At 39.7% G+C, this 19,980-nt stretch overlaps 1 protein-coding gene across 1 annotated transcript; it reads right to left on the bottom strand.

Annotated features, from left to right (window-relative positions):
* Nucleotides 1-209: 209 nt before the first annotated feature.
* On the bottom strand, nucleotides 210-1,382 carry LOC6622059 (uncharacterized). Its single transcript, XM_002046415.4, has one exon. It carries the CDS (start codon nucleotides 1,171-1,173, stop codon nucleotides 985-987), a length of 189 nt encoding a protein of 62 aa, XP_002046451.1. The 5' UTR covers nucleotides 1,174-1,382; the 3' UTR covers nucleotides 210-984.
* Nucleotides 1,383-19,980: the final 18,598 nt, after the last annotated feature.

The raw sequence follows: 19,980 nt of genomic DNA, 5'->3' as shown, positions 1-19,980 counted from the left end.
AACCTAATTATGTTTGCGCTGTGCTTAAATTGTCTAACTAAGTTTTATTGAGAAATATTTTAAGTATTTTCCAAATCAAAAATGTGTTTTACATTAAGAGCATTCCAATATAAAATCTGATATGGACTATGAACTAATCATTCAACTTTAATACAAACTGGAAAAGTTGGATTTGAACCTTCTTCAGTAAATCAACCTTCTGTTGGGTGTTGGAATAAAACTTTATTTTGTTGTTGTTTTAATCGTTACAAATATGGCAAATTGTCATCAACATGATGATGAATCAATAACTATAACTAATATTTATAGGCAACGAACATACATATATATAGTTATATCGTGTGCTTGAGACAATTCAAGTAAAACTTATGCACTTAACTTACGTGTGCCAGTTGTGCGTGTGTGTGAGTGTGTGTGTGTGTGTGTGGGTGTGAGTTAAGGAATGTTCATCTATATTAACTAGTAAATGTTGTAGAATTGTACATGGTGAGTTAGTTAAATGGAATCCGTTCGTTTTAGTTATTGCAAGAGATTCTGCACCAAACGCAGTCGGTCCATAACAAGTTGGCCGCATCGCACGCTCGTCCTTTCTCACTCACTCTTGCTCTCTCTTTCTCTCTCTCAGTCACACTCGCACTCACCCAGACAACTAAAAACGTTGCACATACGACCTGTATGCACGCTAGTTGCTATCCTCGCAATCGCACCCCAATCATCCATTAGCTACGCTGGCAGCTCCAACTGTTTCCCACCTGCTTCACCTGCCACGTGCCACCTGCTTCACGTGCTCCACCACCTTCGACGATGCAGCCAAGTGTTATGCAACTACTTAAAGGACTTTATCATTTGCTTTTGCTGATTTGCATTGTTTGAGTTGTGATTTTTAATGGTGCTGTCGCCTCCATCCTACATCCTCCATCCTCCATCCAGGCCGCCTGCAACCTCGGCGCCTGTCAAACTGTCGTCTGTCTGCCATTTGTGCGCTTAGAGCAGGTAACATTTTCGGCGCCAGCAGGAGCAGGTGCAGTGCACATGGCGGTAATAGCGACAAAGACACTTCAGATACTTGTATCCAGCGCAGCAATGATGCGAGTGCGAATGGGTATGGTAATGGCTGTGCGAATAGCAGGATGCGTCGTGCAGGCAGTACGAGTAGCAGCCACAGTCGCACATCTTGCCAGGATCTCTCACAGGATCTCGCTAATTGTCAAATGTTGAACTGAACGGATTGTTGTTGTTGTGTCTATTTACTATTTCCTTTGCTAGTATTCCTGTTCCTGTTCTCGTCCTAGCGCCTGGCTGCCTTTGGCTGAACTGATTTCTGGCCAACGCTTCGACTTTCAACTTGCCTTAGGTTAGTTGTCCTCGACAGTTGCCCGGGCAACTGCCAATGGCGGCAGCTGTTTGATCGATGCCACACGATTGTTTTGCGTATTTGGGTGGCCAACATTCGTACCACGCCCCAGTAATATCAAGCAGCCCCAAACGAGTCGCTGTTGCTGTTTCTTGTATTATTATAGAAATCATGTCAATTGATTTTTGGGCCCAACTTCGTCTGTGGCTTATTTCGCCTTGCCTGGCACTCGACGGCACTCGAGCTATATGATTAATTCACGATGTTGTCGCTGATTTTATGACCGAAAAATGTTTTATATATTTTTGTATCTGCCGACTTGCCAAAAATAGAAGCCGCCATTGTCGCGTCGCCTCGCGTCGCGTCGCAGCGCCTCGCTAGGCAAATGCAAATTCATGCCTGACCCACATTCGGCGCACATTTGATTCTATTAGTCACAGACAGCTGCCGCCAAAAAATGTATCTCACAGATACACACAGCCAGATGCAGCTGGGATCGTGATGCAATCGATTGCCCCACACACACACGCACGCAAACACATAATCGATGACACATGCAATGACGCGACATTCGCACGCGTCGGCTGCAACTTCCAAGCCGCTGACGTCATTTATAGGCAGGTAATACGCTGCGTATACGTCATTTAATTGATCGCACAATCAACAACAACAACAGTGGAACTGACATCAGTTCCACAATAGGCCCCCGACTGGGTCCAATTAATTCCCGCATAGATTTGTATTGCAGCACTTCAATGAGATCAGTTTGTAAATTTACACCCTTAAAAGTGAGATCATGATCTAGAAATTTTGATCAATCGATGTCATGTTAAGATTAGGAGACTACTTCGCATCAGTATGCAATGTCAACAGTTTGCCAGTTTCCTCAATGATCTTCTATTCATTAACTACTCGTAGTCCGATCAAAAATGAGATCATGATCTTTGCTGATCTACCAGTTGCAATTTCAAAGGTTTAGCGTTGATCCACAACAAATATATAGAGCCGATTAGCAGTGAGATGGAGAGATAGATAAGTGATCCCAAGTGATCGTGAAAAGATAAACAAAAATATAGCGGCTGTTCTTTTCATGATCACTTGGGATCACAATCGATCGAGACAGCCAGAACAATTAGATAGACAAGTGATCCCAAGTGATCATGATCGCAATTAATCGAGTCAGTCAGCAAACGGGTTGCACAGATAAGTGATCCCAAGTGATCATTAATAGATCTAAGAAAAATATAAGAGTTTATCTATTCACAATCACTTGGGATCACAAATGATCGAGGCAGCCCGAAAAATATATAGAGCACGATCACTTGGGATCTGGAATCTAGGATGCTGGCTGTCTTCATAGACGTGCTTATTTAATTTCTATAATTCAGATGAGATCATTTACGCGAACTGCGCTGCAGACTTAGATTCTGATCTTGTTGGGTGATCATCAAGTTGCTGCATTAAAAACAAATTTTACAAGTCTAGCATGAATCAACAAATAATATTTAGCAAGATCGTTAAAGATCATTATCCAATAATAAAAGTCTGGCTATAAGTTGCTGCCTTAGCTGGATAAGATAACTGCCTAGGATAAACCTTAAAGCTAGATAACAACTCTTTAATAAGTTGGTTTATTTAGACGATTTTTTCCTGCTGAATTTTGAAAATGTTTGTTGCGTGACAAGTCTTAGGGCCAGGCAAAGATTTGAGCCAGCGAACAGTTTTACTAGGCTTTAACCCAAAGTATCAATGATCGTTTTTTGATCAGTTTGCTGGGCTAAGTTCATTATTGCGCTCGTAAAAGAAAATCAAAGTAAGCAAAAGTTTTTCAATTAATCTTAAGGGCAGTGCTGACAACTCTCTCCCAATTACAGCAGCTGTGTCTGTGTGTGTTGAGAAGTTGGTAAAAGATCAGCGATCATTTACAATTACAAATTCGTCTGGTTATCTTTTAATGGGCTGTGCCCCTTTTTAATGAGTTTTTATTGAGCTAATTTGCCGGACTGTGGCAGTTGCAGTTGCAGTTACAGAAGCAGCTGCGTGTTTGTTATCTGCTGGCGGTGGCAATATAGCCGTGTTGCAAGCTCATTAAAGTCACCGCTTGCGATTGGAGGACACGTAATGCAGCTTTAAGGCCATGGGCAGAGAGTTTCTTTTTCAGCTAGGGGCAGTGCAACAGCAACAGGGGCACTTACAGCGACAGAGTGAGCGAGGGGCAACTCGTAACCGTGTGCGCTGCTTGAAGTGTCCTTGTGCGCTTAAAAGTCTTTCGACACGTATTCGCATTGGCAAAAGTTTGTCAGCCAAAGCCAAAGCTGGTTAAAATGAAGAGCGAACTGTGTGCGAGAGCTTGAGTTTTTGGGTTCGAGTCTGAGTTTGAGCTGCAGGTGAAGTGGCAGCAGATGTAGAAATTTGCAGGGGTCGCACTATGGAGTGCAAGTGCATGGCTTTTGGCCGTTTAGTTCAAGTTGTTTCAAGTAACACTTGAAGGACAACGGGGCGACCCAACGACCAAACGACTCGACCATGTGCACTAGAAATTGGGCTAGGAATGGGGCATGCCACAGGGCCATGCTACAGAGACAGAGACAGGACGGAAATGCCGGCTGTCACTATGTGGCAAATAATGGTGTTGCGTGTCGTATTGGCCACCACAATATGATAACCAACTAAATTTGAAACAAGAGCAACAATAACGACAGCTGACTTTTGCCCGAGTCCAGTGTCGGGGGAAAAATACAACCAAAAACAAACAAGAAAGAACGGAGATTAAATGCCCTAGAGAGCACAAGGCTTACGTGCTGACAAATATGTGAGGAGTATTGTTGCGAAAGCTTTAGAAAATTCGATTCATATATCAGGAAATGTTCAGACTAACTAATGTCAAATTTGGTTGAGAACTTTTTTTAAATTTTATTGTAGTCCGACGTTGTTAACATTTAGCTTATAAATAAGGATTACAAATAACCAAAAAGTTGTTCATAAAGTTGTTCATAAAAATTCTTCAAATAAACACAACATAGCAAAATGATGTTGTTATGATTTGGTAAGGAATATGGTAAAACTGAAAAAGACCGAGGTTTCTATACAAGGTTTCTATACAAAACCTCGATCGCCTATTCCTATATAACCTATCTGCTAAAGTCGTACGTTTCGGAAGATTCCAATTTATGAACTGACAGCAAGAAAAGCTTTAAGACTGAGAGGCTAGTTGGACAGACGAGGAGGTGGGTCTGGCTATAATAGCCCGGCTGTCGAAACCTACTAAGAACATATATATCTGATTGATCAAGAGCATATAAGGTCACACTTCGCGGCATATTAATGTTACCCTTTTGAAAGGGCACAAAAAGAAAGAAACTTCCTCCATGCGGCTGCGGCATTCTCTGGCGATTGCGAGTTTGCAACCTCGTGAAAAGCGTAACTGACACTTAAATTAAATTTGTTTTCATTTTGGCCCCGACAGAAAGTCAACGCGACACTTTCGGGTTCGGGGCCAAGAAATCAGCGCAAAACACAAAAACCGAAAATGCATTTCGCAATAAAATAAATTAAAACGAAAGCAAAGCAAATTTTCTACACCGAAAGTTGCCCAAACTCAACGGGGCGTGCGATGGGAACTGCCAAACTGCCATGGCGAGGGGTGGCAAGGGACAACAAGGGGGAGGGGGGGGGGGGGGCATAGCCAACTGATGACTTCGTTTGCCCCACAGCCAACAACCAAAGTGAAAAGACTAACCGAAACAGCTTGTGACGCCGTGTGCCGTGTGCCCTGTGCTGTTTGCTGCTTGTTGTTTGTTGTGAATGTGAACCGAGACGCCCCCTGGCGGACAGAATTGTCGACACACAAGTGCGCGTACAGTCGAATGGGTTGATAATCTGCATACAGAACATTTCTTGGTGACTTTCAAAGCGTTTGTAGTTTTAATTTGATTGGCCCTCGATAGTTGAATTTATGCTGCTGAAAACTTAACAACTGTAACTGAAGCTTAAATAAATTTGTAAATTTGCGATAAATCGACGAATGAATGATTACAGCATTAAGCCCGACCTTTATCTGACTTTCTAGCATATCGGAATATTATTAATTGTCTTTGGGAAAATCACTCGATTTATTTCAAGCAAGCAAAAATAAAAGATCTGTTAGTGCTACTTCATCCAATATATTGATTCTCTAGAAGTTTATCGATAACAGCTTTGTAATCCACTTCTATCGAAATCGTCTGGTACATAAACATAGAAATAATTTTCTATTGGGCAGCACTTAATTCAATTTATGCAAAGCAAAACAAAAGCTTTGTTAGTGAAATCTAATCAATTGTTTAGTTATCGATAGGTAATTAGTCCCGTTAAACTATTTAAGATAAATACGTGAATTAATCGAAAATATCTTAGTAAATTGATCGACAACAGAATTATTATAATATTGAAAACTTATCGACATTTTATAACTTATCTACTTCGATGCAGTTGCACTTTTTGGAGACTTTGGTGTCTTTAGCTTTAATTTGAGAAGTATTCGTGAGCTAACTAATTAGAAACTTTGATAAATACTCAATAAATTAATCGATGATAGCTTCGATATGCTATATATATTATTAGGAATGTGTCTATGTTCAAAGAAATTTCAATTTGTATCAAAATTTAAATCGTCGACACATTTCTAGTAGTCCTATGAGTAATATGGCAAAGAAACGCCAGTGTATGGCATCATATGGAAATATGTTGGGAAATATGTGGCTGCTTGGCTTGTGGATGCACCACTAAATGCTTCAAAACGTCAACAATGCTGCCAACAGTCCCGCCCCAGCAGTCCCTGGCATCCCTGGGATTTATTCAGACTCCACCCAGCGCTTGCTCGTGTCCATGTCCGATGCCATATTGTGTTCAAGCCAAAGCGATTGCCCACCGCATTTAGCTGTGGATCGGGTGGGCAATCGGGGGGTTATGGTGTTGCCGGTCATGTTGGATTTTCCAACGTTTGTTTCGCACAAAATTCTTGCTTCCTCTCGCATTTATTGTCGGTTGTTTTCTTTTTTTATTTTTTGTAATTTTCTTTTTTTTTTTCGAATTTGATGTGTGCGGGGCTGGAATGCGCCGTAGGGTGAGGGGAAGGTGTGAGAGGAAAACAACCAAAGCCGCAGCCAAACAAACACATTTCAATCAAAACGCTTGACGGGTCGACGGGCGGCAGTAGCAAGTGCTGCAACAGAGGTGGCAGCCACGTGGGTGGGCCACGTTTTCCGCTACAACCACGACAAAGTTCAGTTTGTGGACTGGCCAGGAGTGGAGTGGGGTAGGGCAGCCAACAACAGTTGGGAGCTGGGCGCTTGGCAGCCCTGGGATAGCGGGCCACCTATTTGCAGTGCACTGCGGTTCGCTCAAGGCATTGCACTCTGCTTCTAAACAGCGCAAGATGGGAAACATTATATTACAAAATCAACTTCCTTTTATCTAAAGGTAGTATACGGAAAATGAAATGATTTTTGATGTGTGTAGATCGGAAAATATATACGACAAATATAGTTAATGTCAGAGCTAGAGATCATAAATCTGAAACAAATAATCGAAAAGATCGATAAAAAAGCTAATGAAAAGTTGCAATCAAATTACTTTTTAGAGACCATCAAATTCAGATTTATTCACGAAGTACTGAGTCATTTCGATATTCGCATCTCGATATTTTTTCGATTGCAGGAAATTGGGAGAAGCTATCGACAATTTTGAAATAAACTTGAACCACTCAATTCTAAATTTGTATATGTATAAATATTTATGATTTTGTCTCTAGTATATCACTGACAGACAGAAAGAGGGAACGAAATTATTTAAACCTTTTGAGGGAGCATCGTGTATTCTTATCTTATGGAATCTGTGCAAATAATTGGAATAGAACCAAGGTGCATAACTGTTGCTGTTGCTATTGCTGCTGCTGTTGTCGTGGCTGCTGTTACTGTTGGCCACGGTCATTGCCACAACTACCGCAAAATGGCACTTGGTTGGTTTTTGACACAAGTTGACGCGCGTGCAGCGAGCACTGCGACTGGCATTGTCAGTGCCGCATGCCGCATGCCACATGCCACATGCCACCTGAAAATTTCGTGTGCATTATGTCGGAGTTCGAAACTGAGGCATCAGATTCAACTGCTGCAGATGCAACTGCTGTCCACGCGCCATCGCCCAACTGATTTTGGCCAAACAAAATGAAGACATGCTCGTACCAAATAGCAAATGGCAAAATGTGGCATGCCCCCAGAGGTTGAACGGCTACGGCCACGGCCAACGGCAACTTTTGTCCTCCCTGGCACTCAGCTCAATCTAAAAGGTGGCAGCAGCGAGCCGAGAGCGAATAGCTCTTAAAAAGGACTGACATCTCAAGTGGACTGAAAGCGGTTGAAACTATTTGAAACAATCAGGCACTCCAAAGGGCTGACACCGTGGGGCAGGCAGACAGCAAGGAGGCAGCATGAGGAATCCAGGCATCGAGCTCTATTTGTTTGCTAGTTGAAACCTTTTGATTAGCAGCCAGCTCTAGAAATTGGAGAAGAAACCAAAACACAAATCGAATCACACTGACTTTCTTATTGAGTTTACTTGACTATAGCTCGAGACCTTAATTTAACTGTGAATTGGACAGGCAGCACTCTCTCGAAAATCCCTTTAGTCTTGCCGAATACGAATACTCGAGAGATTGGCGACCCTTAAAGCCCATCACTTTATGCCACAAGCATCTACTTAAGTATATTACAGTCTCCTCTGGCGTTTAGTCACGCCATGTCAACAGCTTGTGAATGCGAGTGAATGCGGGACTTCAGGATTTGTGTACAACAACATTATTAAGAATGGAACAAACCGAAACGCTTAGTATGCCATCAAGGAAGTTAATTTATATTTCTTTTTGTGCATATATATATATATATATATATATTGTGTATAGCAATTTGGCGTGCTGCAGAGCAAACTTTCTGGCCCATTCTTATTCAATTTAAATAAAACAAGAGAAGCATGCATGAAAACCGTACATTTAATACCCTTCTCGATGGGCTTGCAATTATGACGGGGAATATTTAAGCGGTTTTTTGAACGAATTTTCCAATTGAGCAATATAGATATAGATATAGAGATCTTTTGCTGATAGTTCATTCGAATCTTTCTATATGGCACTATCGAAAATAAGTAAATTAAAGTGAATTTTCGATTTCTATTTCCGATATGATTATTTCTGTAAATTTTGAAGTTGATCGATATATTCAGGAAATTAAATAAGTTTATCATACAAAAACGATTCTAATAATGCAAGAATATATATCCTATATGGGTTCTTTCTCGACTCATTACATATTTAATGACAAAATTATAATACCCTCTAGAAGCGTAAAAGTAAATTCCAAATAACTCGGAAACTCAAGAAGTATGCAAAGAGCTGCTCTCACTTCTTCGACCTCGCTCTCTCACTCGCTCTTCCTCACTGTCTCTCTCTCTCTCTCTCTCTCTTTCGCAATGCGAAACACAGCTCCACTTTGCATTCGTTTGCTGTTGATGACTGCGTTCGCCTGCATTCGGTTATGCATTCCCGATGCATGTGGCACGCAAGAAGTCATTAAAAAGCACTAAAGCGCGAGGGGAGCTGCAAGAGCTGAAGCTCTTGACGGCGCGTAAAAACGTGGCAGTTCCATGTTTTAGTTCCAGTCACTCAGCGCATGATGCAGCAAGCCATAAAGAACCAGAGAATGGAACAGAATCGAGCACAAAGACCTGCACAACAGAATGACAACAATTTCGCACACACAAAAACCAAACGAGACACAGTTGGAGTAGGGTATGGGCACGGGCATGGGCATGGGCATGGGCATGTGCATGGGCATGGGTATAGGGTATGGGGTAGGGTATGGATGGTATGCAAGTAAACAAAACGAAATTCCACGGCAATGCAGTCGCTGTTTGCACTCTCCAAGATTCAGCCACGATCGAAGATGCTATCCGAGGCAACCTGCCAGGCTGAGCTGCTCTCTTCCAGAACTGACAGTTCGATTACAGTGCGGCATTCACTGGGACTGGCAATGGGACTTGGACTGAGACTGTGACTGGGAGCAAGAGGCGATTCTTCCACTTCGTTTACGACTTCGACTGCATTCCTTCATATTTCGCAACGCTAAAAAATGCCAATGAGCGGGCGGCCAATGTTGTTGTTGTTTCTGTTCTTGTCTCTGATGATTCTTGGAACTGCGTTTTAGTACCGCAAGTTGTAAGCCTATTGCCAGTCCGATGCGTTACTGGAATACGAGTATTTTGCCTCTGGTATTTGGGTTGGCATTGCGCGTGCGCAAATTTGTGAACTTAAAATGGCATTGGACAATGGACTTGGACTTGGACTTGGATGTGCACTTCGATGTGGATGTGTACGTCGACTTGTAGTCGGATTCGACGCGCCGACGTCCACCAAATCTGGGCACGTCAAGGTGATGGCTCTGGTATTTATAGCTAAACTAAAGTAGTGCATGTGTGTGTGTGAGTAACCCCCATACCCAAACGCTTAACGTGGGAAACTTTGATCTTTGGGTGGTCACGAAAAATGCCATTAATATATAAACAGAGTAGCTGAACTAGAGGGTATGGAATAACAATGTATTTGCAGAAACTGCAATCTACAGTTATTTTGGACTAAAATAGAATTCATTGCAATGACAGAACTGGTGAATAAATCTTCATAGGTTCAAAATTTGCCACCCCCATAACTTGGTCAAATCTCATCAGATTTTCAAGAGATTTGGCTTTTTCTTCATGGTTTGGCCTCTAGAACAATTTGCCATATAAATCTGGCAACATCATTTTTGGTCCAAATTCATGTCAAAATGGAACCCCGAAATATCTTATGTAGACATAGGTCAAAACTTTCCACCCCCATAACTTGGCCAAATCTCATCAGATTTTCAAGAGGCTTGGCTTTTTCTTCATGGTTTGGCCTCTAGAACAATTTGCCATATAAATCTGGCAACATCATTTTTGGTCCAAATTCATGTCAAAATGGAACCCCGAAATATCTTATGTGGACATAGGTCAAAACTTTCCACCCCCATAACTTGGCCAAATCTCATCAGATTTTCAAGAGGCTTGGCTTTTTCTTCATGGTTTGGCCTCTAGAACAATTTGGCATCTAAATCTGGCAACATCATTTTTGGTCCAAATTCATGTCAAAATGGAACCCTGGAATATCTTATATGGACATAGGTCAAAACTTCCCATCCCCATAACTTGGCCAAATCTCATCAGATTTTCAAGAGGTTTGGCTTTTTCTTCATGGTTTGGCCTCTAGAACAATTTGCCATATAAATCTGGCAACATCATTTTTGGTCCAAATTCATGTCAAAATGGAACCCCGAAATATCTTATGTAGACATAGGTCAAAACTTTCCACCCCCATAACTTGGCCAAATCTCATCAGATTTTCAAGAGGCTTGGCTTTTTCTTCATGGTTTGGCCTCTAGAACAATTTGCCATATAAATCTGGCAACATCATTTTTGGTCCAAATTCATGTCAAAATGGAACCCCGAAATATCTTATGTGGACATAGGTCAAAACTTTCCACCCCCATAACTTGGCCAAATCTCATCAGATTTTCAAGAGGCTTGGCTTTTTCTTCATGGTTTGGCCTCTAGAACAATTTGGCATCTAAATCTGGCAACATCATTTTTGGTCCAAATTCATGTCAAAATGGAACCCTGGAATATCTTATATGGACATAGGTCAAAACTTCCCATCCCCATAACTTGGCCAAATCTCATCAGATTTTCAAGAGGTTTGGCTTTTTCTTCATGGTTTGGCCTCTAGAACAATTTGCCATATAAATCTGGCAACATCATTTTTGGTCCAAATTCATGTCAAAATGGAACCCCGAAATATCTTATGTAGACATAGGTCAAAACTTTCCACCCCCATAACTTGGCCAAATCTCATCAGATTTTCAAGAGGCTTGGCTTTTTCTTCATGGTTTGGCCTCTAGAACAATTTGCCATATAAATCTGGCAACATCATTTTTGGTCCAAATTCATGTCAAAATGGAACCCCGAAATATCTTATGTGGACATAGGTCAAAACTTTCCACCCCCATAACTTGGCCAAATCTCATCAGATTTTCAAGAGGTTTGGCTTTTTCTTCATGGTTTCGCCTCTAGAACAATTTGGCATCTAAATCTGGCAACATCATTTTTGGTCCAAATTCATGTCAAAATGGAACCCTGGAAAATTTTATATGGACATAGGTCAAAACTTCCCACCCCCATAACTTGGCCAAATCTCATCAGGTTTTTAAGAGGTTTGGCTTTTTCTTCATGGTTTGGCCTCTAAAACAATTTGGCATCTAAATCTGGCAACATCATTTTTGGTCCAAATTCATGTCAAAATGGAACCCCGAAATATCTTATGTGGACATAGGTCAAAACTTCCCACCCCCATAACTTGGCCAAATCTCATCAGATTTTCAAGAGGCTTGGCTTTTTCTTCATGGTTTGGCCTCTAAAACAATTTGGCATATAAATCTGGCAACATCATTTTTGGTCCAAATTCATGTCAAAATGGAACCCCGAAATATCTTATGTAGACATAGGTCAAAACTTTCCACCCCCATAACTTGGCCAAATCTCATCAGATTTTCAAGAGGCTTGGCTTTTTCTTCATGGTTTTGCCTCTGGAAAAATTTGGCATCTAAATCTGGCAACATCATTTTTGGTCCAAATTCATGTCAAAATGGAACCCTGGAAAATGTTATATGGACATAGGTCAAAACTTCCCACCCCCATAACTTGGCCAAATCTCATCAGATTTTCAAGAGGTTTCGTTTTTTCTTCATGGTTTGGCCTCTAGAACAATTCGGCATCTAAATCTGGCAACATCATTTTTGGTCCAAATTCATGTCAAAATGGAACCCTGGAATATCTTATATGGACATAGGTCAAAACTTCCCATCCCCATAACTTGGCCAAATCTCATCAGATTTTCAAGAGGTTTGGCTTTTTCTTCATGGTTTCGCCTCTAGAACAATTTGGCATCTAAATCTGGCAACATCATTTTTGGTCCAAATTCATGTCAAAATGGAACCCTGAAATATCTTATATAGACATAGGTCAAAGCTTCCCACCCCCATAGCTTGGCCAAATCTCATCAGATTTTCAAGAGGCTTGGCTTTTTCTTCATGGTTTCGCCTCTAGAACAATTTGGCATCTAAATCTGGCAACATCATTTTTGGTCCAAATTCATGTCAAAATGGAACCCTGGAAAATTTTATACGGACAAAGGTCAAAACTTCCCACCCCCATAACTTGGCCAAATCTCATCAGATTTTCAAGAGGTTTGGCTTTTTCTTCATGGTTTGGCCTCTAAAACAATTTGGCATATAAATCTGGCAACATCATTTTTGGTCCAAATTCATGTCAAAATGGAACCCCGAAATATCTTATGTGGACATAGGTCAAAACTTCCCACCCCCATAACTTGGCCAAATCTCATCAGATTTTCAAGAGGCTTGGCTTTTTCTTCATGGTTTTGCCTCTAGAAAAATTTGGCATCTAAATCTGGCAACATCATTTTTGGTCCAAATTCATGTCAAAATGGAACCCTGGAAAAGTTATATGGACATAGGTCAAAACTTCCCACCCCCATAACTTGGCCAAATCTCATCAGATTTTCAAGAGGTTTGGCTTTTTCTTCATGGTTTGGCCTCTAAAACAATTTGGCATCTAAATCTGGCAACATCATTTTTGGTCCAAATTCATGTCAAAATGGAACCCTGGAAAATGTTATATGGACATAGGTCAAAACTTCCCACCCCCATAACTTGGCCAAATCTCATCAGATTTTCAAGAGGCTTGGCTTTTTCTTCATGGTTTGGCCTCTAAAACAATTTGGCATCTAAATCTGGCAACATCATTTTTGGTCCAAATTCATGTCAAAATGGAACCCTGGAAAATGTTATATGGACATAGGTCAAAACTTCCCACCCCCATAACTTGGCCAAATCTCATCAGATTTTCAAGAGGCTTGGCTTTTTCTTCATGGTTTTGCCTCTAGAAAAATTTGGCATCTAAATCTGGCAACATCATTTTTGGTCCAAATTCATGTCAAAATGGAACCCTGGAAAATGTTATATGGACATAGGTCAAAACTTCCCACCCCCATAGCTTGGCCAAATCTCATCAGATTTTCAAGAGGTTTCGTTTTTTCTTCATGGTTTGGCCTCTAGAACAATTCGGCATCTAAATCTGGCAACATCATTTTTGGTCCAAATTCATGTCAAAATGGAACCCCGAAATATCTTATGTGGACATAGGTCAAAACTTTCCACCCCCATAACTTGGCCAAATCTCATCAGATTTTCAAGAGGCTTGGCTTTTTCTTAATGGTTTCGCCTCTAGAACAATTTGGCATCTAAATCTGGCAACATCATTTTTGGTCCAAATTCATGTCAAAATGGAACCCTGGAATATCTTATATGGACATAGGTCAAAACTTCCCACCCCCATAACTTGGCCAAATCTCATCAGATTTTCAAGAGGTTTGGCTTTTTCTTCATGGTTTGGCCTCTAAAACAATTTGGCATATAAATCTGGCAACATCATTTTTGGTCCAAATTCATGTCAAAATGGAACCCCGAAATATCTTATGTGGACATAGGTCAAAACTTCCCACCCCCATAACTTGGCCAAATCTCATCAGATTTTCAAGAGGCTTGGCTTTTTCTTCATGGTTTGGCCTCTAAAACAATTTGGCATATAAATCTGGCAACATCATTTTTGGTCCAAATTCATGTCAAAATGGAACCCCGAAATATCTTATGTAGACATAGGTCAAAACTTTCCACCCCCATAACTTGGCCAAATCTCATCAGATTTTCAAGAGGCTTGGCTTTTTCTTCATGGTTTTGCCTCTAGAACAATTCGGCATCTAAATCTGGCAACATCATTTTTGGTCCAAATTCATGTCAAAATGGAACCCCGAAATATCTTATGTGGACATAGGTCAAAACTTCCCACCCCCATAACTTGGCCAAATCTCATCAGATTTTCAAGAGGCTTGGCTTTTTCTTAATGGTTTCGCCTCTAGAACAATTTGGCATCTAAATCTGGCAACATCATTTTTGGTCCAAATTCATGTCAAAATGGAACCCTGGAATATCTTATATGGACATAGGTCAAAACTTCCCACCCCCATAACTTGGCCAAATCTCATCAGATTTTCAAGAGGTTTCGTTTTTTCTTTATGGTTTGGCCTCTAGAACAATTCGGCATCTAAATCTGGCAACATCATTTTTGGTCCAAATTCATGTCAAAATGGAACCCTGGAATATCTTATATGGACATAGGTCAAAACTTCCCATCCCCATAACTTGGCCAAATCTCATCAGATTTTCAAGAGGTTTGGCTTTTTCTTCATGGTTTCGCCTCTAGTACAATTTGGCATATAAATCTGGCAACATCATTTTTGGTCCAAATTCATGTCAAAATGGAACCCCGAAATATCTTATGTGGACATAGGTCAAAACTTTACACCCCCATAACTTGGCCAAATCTCATCAGATTTTCAAGAGGCTTGGCTTTTTCTTCATGGTTTCGCCTCAGGAAAAATTTGGCATCTAAATCTGGCAACATCATTTTTGGCCCAAATTCATGTCAAAATGGAACCCTTAAATATCTTATATGGACAACGGTCAAGACTTCTCACCCCCATAACTTGGCCAAATCTCATCAGATTTTCAAGAGGTTTGGCCTTTTCTTCATGGTTTGGCCTCTAAAACAATTTGGCATCTAAATCTGGCAACATCCTTTTTGGTCCAAATTCATGTCAAAATGGAACCCTGGAAAATTTTATATGGACATAGGTCAAAACTTCCCATCCCCATAACTTGGCCAAATCTAATCAGATTTTCCAGAGGTTTGGCTTTTTCTTAATGGTTTGGCTTCTAGAACAATTTAGCATCTAAATCTGCCAACATCATTTTTGTTCCAAATTCATGTCAAAATGGAACCCTGAAATATCCTATAAAGACAGGTCAAAACTTCTACCCTATAATTTTGTATCCTGTACTATGAAAAGATCTTAGCCATGATCTGTTCAAAATAAAAAATTTGCATTTCATAATCAAACTAACATTGTCAAATTCTAGTCATTTGGCAAAACTCGATGAAAGTAACGATATCAAGTAGATAGACTATATGATAAACTGATCAACAAATACCTTGTAAATGGAGCTATATCATGTATATGTTTGGAGTATTCGCTTTATATGTGCACATTTAAGAGATATGATATATGAATTTTTCGCACTCACTACTTTTTACGGGAAGCTTCTTGTTAAAGAACTCTCCTTATTATTCTGTAAAAAAAGAGCAAATAGTTTGATCAACATGTAGGATTTGCCTTTTCTTATTGTTTGTATTTGAGCATCTATCTTTATTTACCATAAATAACAATATTTAAAATAATAATAATAAAAAATTAAAACAATTATATTACTATTAATAGTAATAATCATCATTATAATCGTAATTAATGCTCAATTTAATTAAATTGAAATTTGAAATAAATGGCAATCAGTCTTTGAAGTTAATTCAATCTTAAGATCTGCAGAGCTGAGCTATTCGAGTTGTTTTCCACTCGCATACACATCATTCACTCACTCCATCCAAGTGGGTTAATCTGATGTGCTTATGTCACTAGCATTGCATTCCACGTATAACTAATTAAATCGATAATCAGTCGTTGCGCCGACTTTGACTTTACCTTTGCCAGAGCCAGAGGCAGAGCCAGAGCCAAACGCTGCGGTTCACCCGCGCACTCCGTCTGCGTCAGTCTCTCTCTCCGTGATGTGGGGGGATTATCACTGGCCAGTCTCGTGCTCGGACATATCATTGTTGTTATTGCGTTTTATGTGGCATGTAGTATATATACAGTCAGCGGCTGCTTATTGACCCCCAGAGTCAAGCAGCTGGCACTTGTTGAATTGTTTGCCTCTCTTTTACTGTGCCAGTGCCAGTGCCAGTGTCTGGGCCGTCCCTTTGGAGTTTGTTTACAAATTGTAATGGAAACTTTTGTAAATCTTTCCATGCAACGAAAATATTCCAGAAATGGTTTCATTCATGCGAAATGAATAGCCCATACACACACTGTAACAGATGGACACATACAGATACAGATACAGCTAGAGATACTTATGCAGATACAGATACAACTGTATCTGTTTATATATGTCTGTAGATACATATACAGAGGCACACACAGATACAGATTACTTTGTTAAGATACAGATACATACACAGACACATCCACAGATACAGATCCCGATACTTGTTTACAGATTCAGATACAAATGCAGTTGCAAGTTCTCTAAGTGCTGCGAAGGCCATGGCCTAAGCAAATTGATACACTTGAAGGAAAACTACACAAACAAACAAACAAACGAAAAAAAAAAAAAACAAGAAACAAATATAAAATAAATAAAATAAAAATATAAAATAAATACACAACGATCGAGTGCACAACACAAAAAATAAAAACGTGCCAAGTGGGTAAATTTCCATTAGAGTTTTGTGTGTTGGGATTTTTGTTACCGTTTGTTGTCACTGTAGCTCTTGTTCTGCTCGTTGTTGTTGTTGTCGTTGTTGTTGTTGTTGTTGTTGTACTGGTTGTTGTTGTTGTTGTGTTTGCAATGCTCATTAGTAAGCTGGTTTATGTGGCTTCCAAATAAGTACATATCAAATGAATTTTTAAAGCCACACTAAACAATAACAATTGACGTCATGAGCGAGAGGGCAAGCGCATGCTCGTTAAATGCCCAAAATATGCGCCGGGCATTTGTATCTGATGGATGCATGCATTGACATTCGCCACGGCTGTTAAGCAACTTTCATATAAATCAAAATGAGCTACAGCCAAAACACAAAACAAAATATAGATTTATTAAGCGCGCCGGAAATACTCTATAAAGCTGGCAAAAATATCCATGCGAAATGGTTTACTGACAGCTGCGCTTCTCTTAAGGAAATCTTTTATTTTAAGAGAGCTTTTAGTTTTGGTATCAAGTTAGATATTGTATTTAATTTTTATACGTTAGTTATTAGTTTGCCAAAAACTATCTGTAGTTTCATTTTATTTTATTTAGGGTAAGAAATTTCTAAGGTTTCCATTTTATAGTGTTGGGTTTGTTTTTAAGAATTTTGTTTCTTTATGTTAAAGATTTTTTTAAAATATTTAGTATTATACAATTATTATTATGCAAGTACTTAATATAATTTGTATAGTTCTTCTGTTCTTTAATTAATTTTAACTTTATTATTATGAAGTAATTTTTTTAAAATTTATGTTTTGTATATTTTATTTTTTCAATTTACAGGCACAACATTTTTGATTATCTTTTTTGAATATTTTACAAATTTTTGTTTATCCCCAAAAATCTTTTGTTTTTTAAACAATTAAAATATTTATTAAAATTATTTGTACATTAAACCTTTTCAGCTTTTGCTTTCAATTGCTGTTTATTAAAATTGATCGAAACACTTACAAAGGGTATTTGGCATGAAAAATGGTAACTGACTTTGTTGTTCGTTTAACTTTTGAATGCGATTCGCGGTTTTGCGAATTCATTCACCTTTTAATCAGGCAACTGGTTTGCTGTTATTGTTGTTCTGTGTTGTTTTGTGTATTGTCCGAAAAAAAAATGAATTTCCCTTTTTGTATGCGCCACGAAGTTCGTGATTTTTCGAACCGGAGCCGGCCGAACCGACGATAAGTGGCCAACAACGTGAGATAAATACACAAAAATATTTAGATACGATTAACCAAACAATAACAACAACAACAACAACAACAAGGGCTAAAAGGAGCTACAAATACGATGACTAATCAAAATTGAGTCGCCAATGCCGGCGTGTTAGGTGAGCAAGTCATGTCAGGCGCAGATCTGGCCTGAGTCAAAGACCCCATTGATCGGCCCAGCACAGGCATACTCCGCAGATACGCAGAAACGTAGATACCCAGATACTCGATAAGAATTTCTTTATGCTTTCATTGAATGCAGTGCAAATACTTTGTTGCTGTTGCTGTTATTGTGGCCACTCGAACTAACCCAAATAATTGAACACGTAATAAAACTTACAAATCTGCAAGTTGTTTTCGTACCCTGAACCCATTGAAGGTGCTTAAAAGGGGTATGATGGGCTTGTGCAAACGTATGTAACAGGCAGAGGGAAACAATTCGGACACCATAAAGTATACATATTCTTGATCAGTATCAGAAGCTTTATCGATGTAGCTATTTGAGCTGGTCTATTACTCTATATAAGCTCAAGGATTTCGAGCTAGAGCTAGAGGAATGTTTAACAAGAATCCGATTATTTCCCGAGCAGCTCAAGGCAATTTAAGCTTATGGAATTTCATCAAAATCAATTAGAATCGATCAGTTTGATTTCTTGATACACATCAGAGCCTATAGATGCTTTAGGTGTCATAGTTGGGATGCAGGCTTCTTCAGTTTTTGGATATCCTTGGACTTTGGTATTTACGCATTTCTCGATGTCATATTTATGCTACGAAAATTTCAACAGAAGATCGGACAAGAAGCACCGAAGCTACCTGAGGCACATTTTGTGTGGTGAGGGGCTGAGGTAAGAAGAAGCATAGTCGCAAGCGATGCTCGGGCTTGTGCACAATTGTGTGCACATTGATTTATATATATGTGCATATACATAAAAAGAAGCTGGAATGCTTGTAACGGCAGCTTGGCATTGGCTGCAGGGCATCTACCAGTCGGGCATTCTCGTTAAGAGCTTCATAGTTGTTGTTGTTGTTGTTGTTGGATTTATTGTTGTTTTCGCACGAGCATTTCATGAATGAAGCAGCCGCATTTGTTGTTGTTGTTGTCGTCGTTGTAGTTGCTGGCGATTGTTGTTACACAGTCGATAATATTGAACTCCATTGTGGCCATCGTCGATGTTGTTGTTGTTGTTGTTGTTGTTGTTGTTGTTGTTGTCGCGTTCGTTCGTCTGTTTGCACTTCACACCACTCGCAGTGGAAGACTCCGTTCGTCCGTCCGTCTGTCCGCTCGTCCCTCCCTCGTACCCTGCGTGTGTATCCACGTTTGTTTTGTCCCATCGTTGTTGTTGTTGTCGTTGTCGCTTTGCATTTGTTGTTCGGCTGTGAAGTATGTACGTGTTTTGAATGAACATTTTGTTGGCCCTCGGCCTGTGTTTCATTTTTTTTTTTCGCAAAAATTATCTTTGGCTAAAAATCTACAAAATTCATGAATGAGGTAAATGCGAGAGCGAAAGCAAAAAGCCCCCCGAAGGCAAATTGTCAATACAAACAATCAAATTCGAATGGTTGTGGGCAATACGATCTTATGTGCAGAGTGTGCGATACGCGTTCGTTAAGTATACGCAATTTTTTCAACTTATCTCCAAATTGTGGGAAAAAATAAGCCAATAGCTGTATATGATTTGAATTTCAAATGACAATCACATGGAAAGTAATTTCAAGAAAGGTATTTAAATACGTTACTTCTGCCTTTTTCTTGAGTCCATGCCAAATCATTGCTGTAAATTATTGATATTCCATTTACATTTATAAATGTATATATTTT

The sequence above is a fragment of the Drosophila virilis genome, chromosome 3 (genome assembly GCF_030788295.1).
Source record: "Drosophila virilis strain 15010-1051.87 chromosome 3, Dvir_AGI_RSII-ME, whole genome shotgun sequence".
NCBI lineage: Eukaryota > Metazoa > Arthropoda > Insecta > Diptera > Drosophilidae > Drosophila > Drosophila virilis.
Note: the sequence above shows the minus strand (reverse complement) of the source record. Positions and strands in the feature narration are given on the sequence as shown.

Coding starts and splice junctions, on each gene's coding strand:
- LOC6622059 (XM_002046415.4), bottom strand. CDS start 1,173: ATGTGCGACTGTGGCTGCTACTCGTACTGCCTGCACGACGCATCCTGC.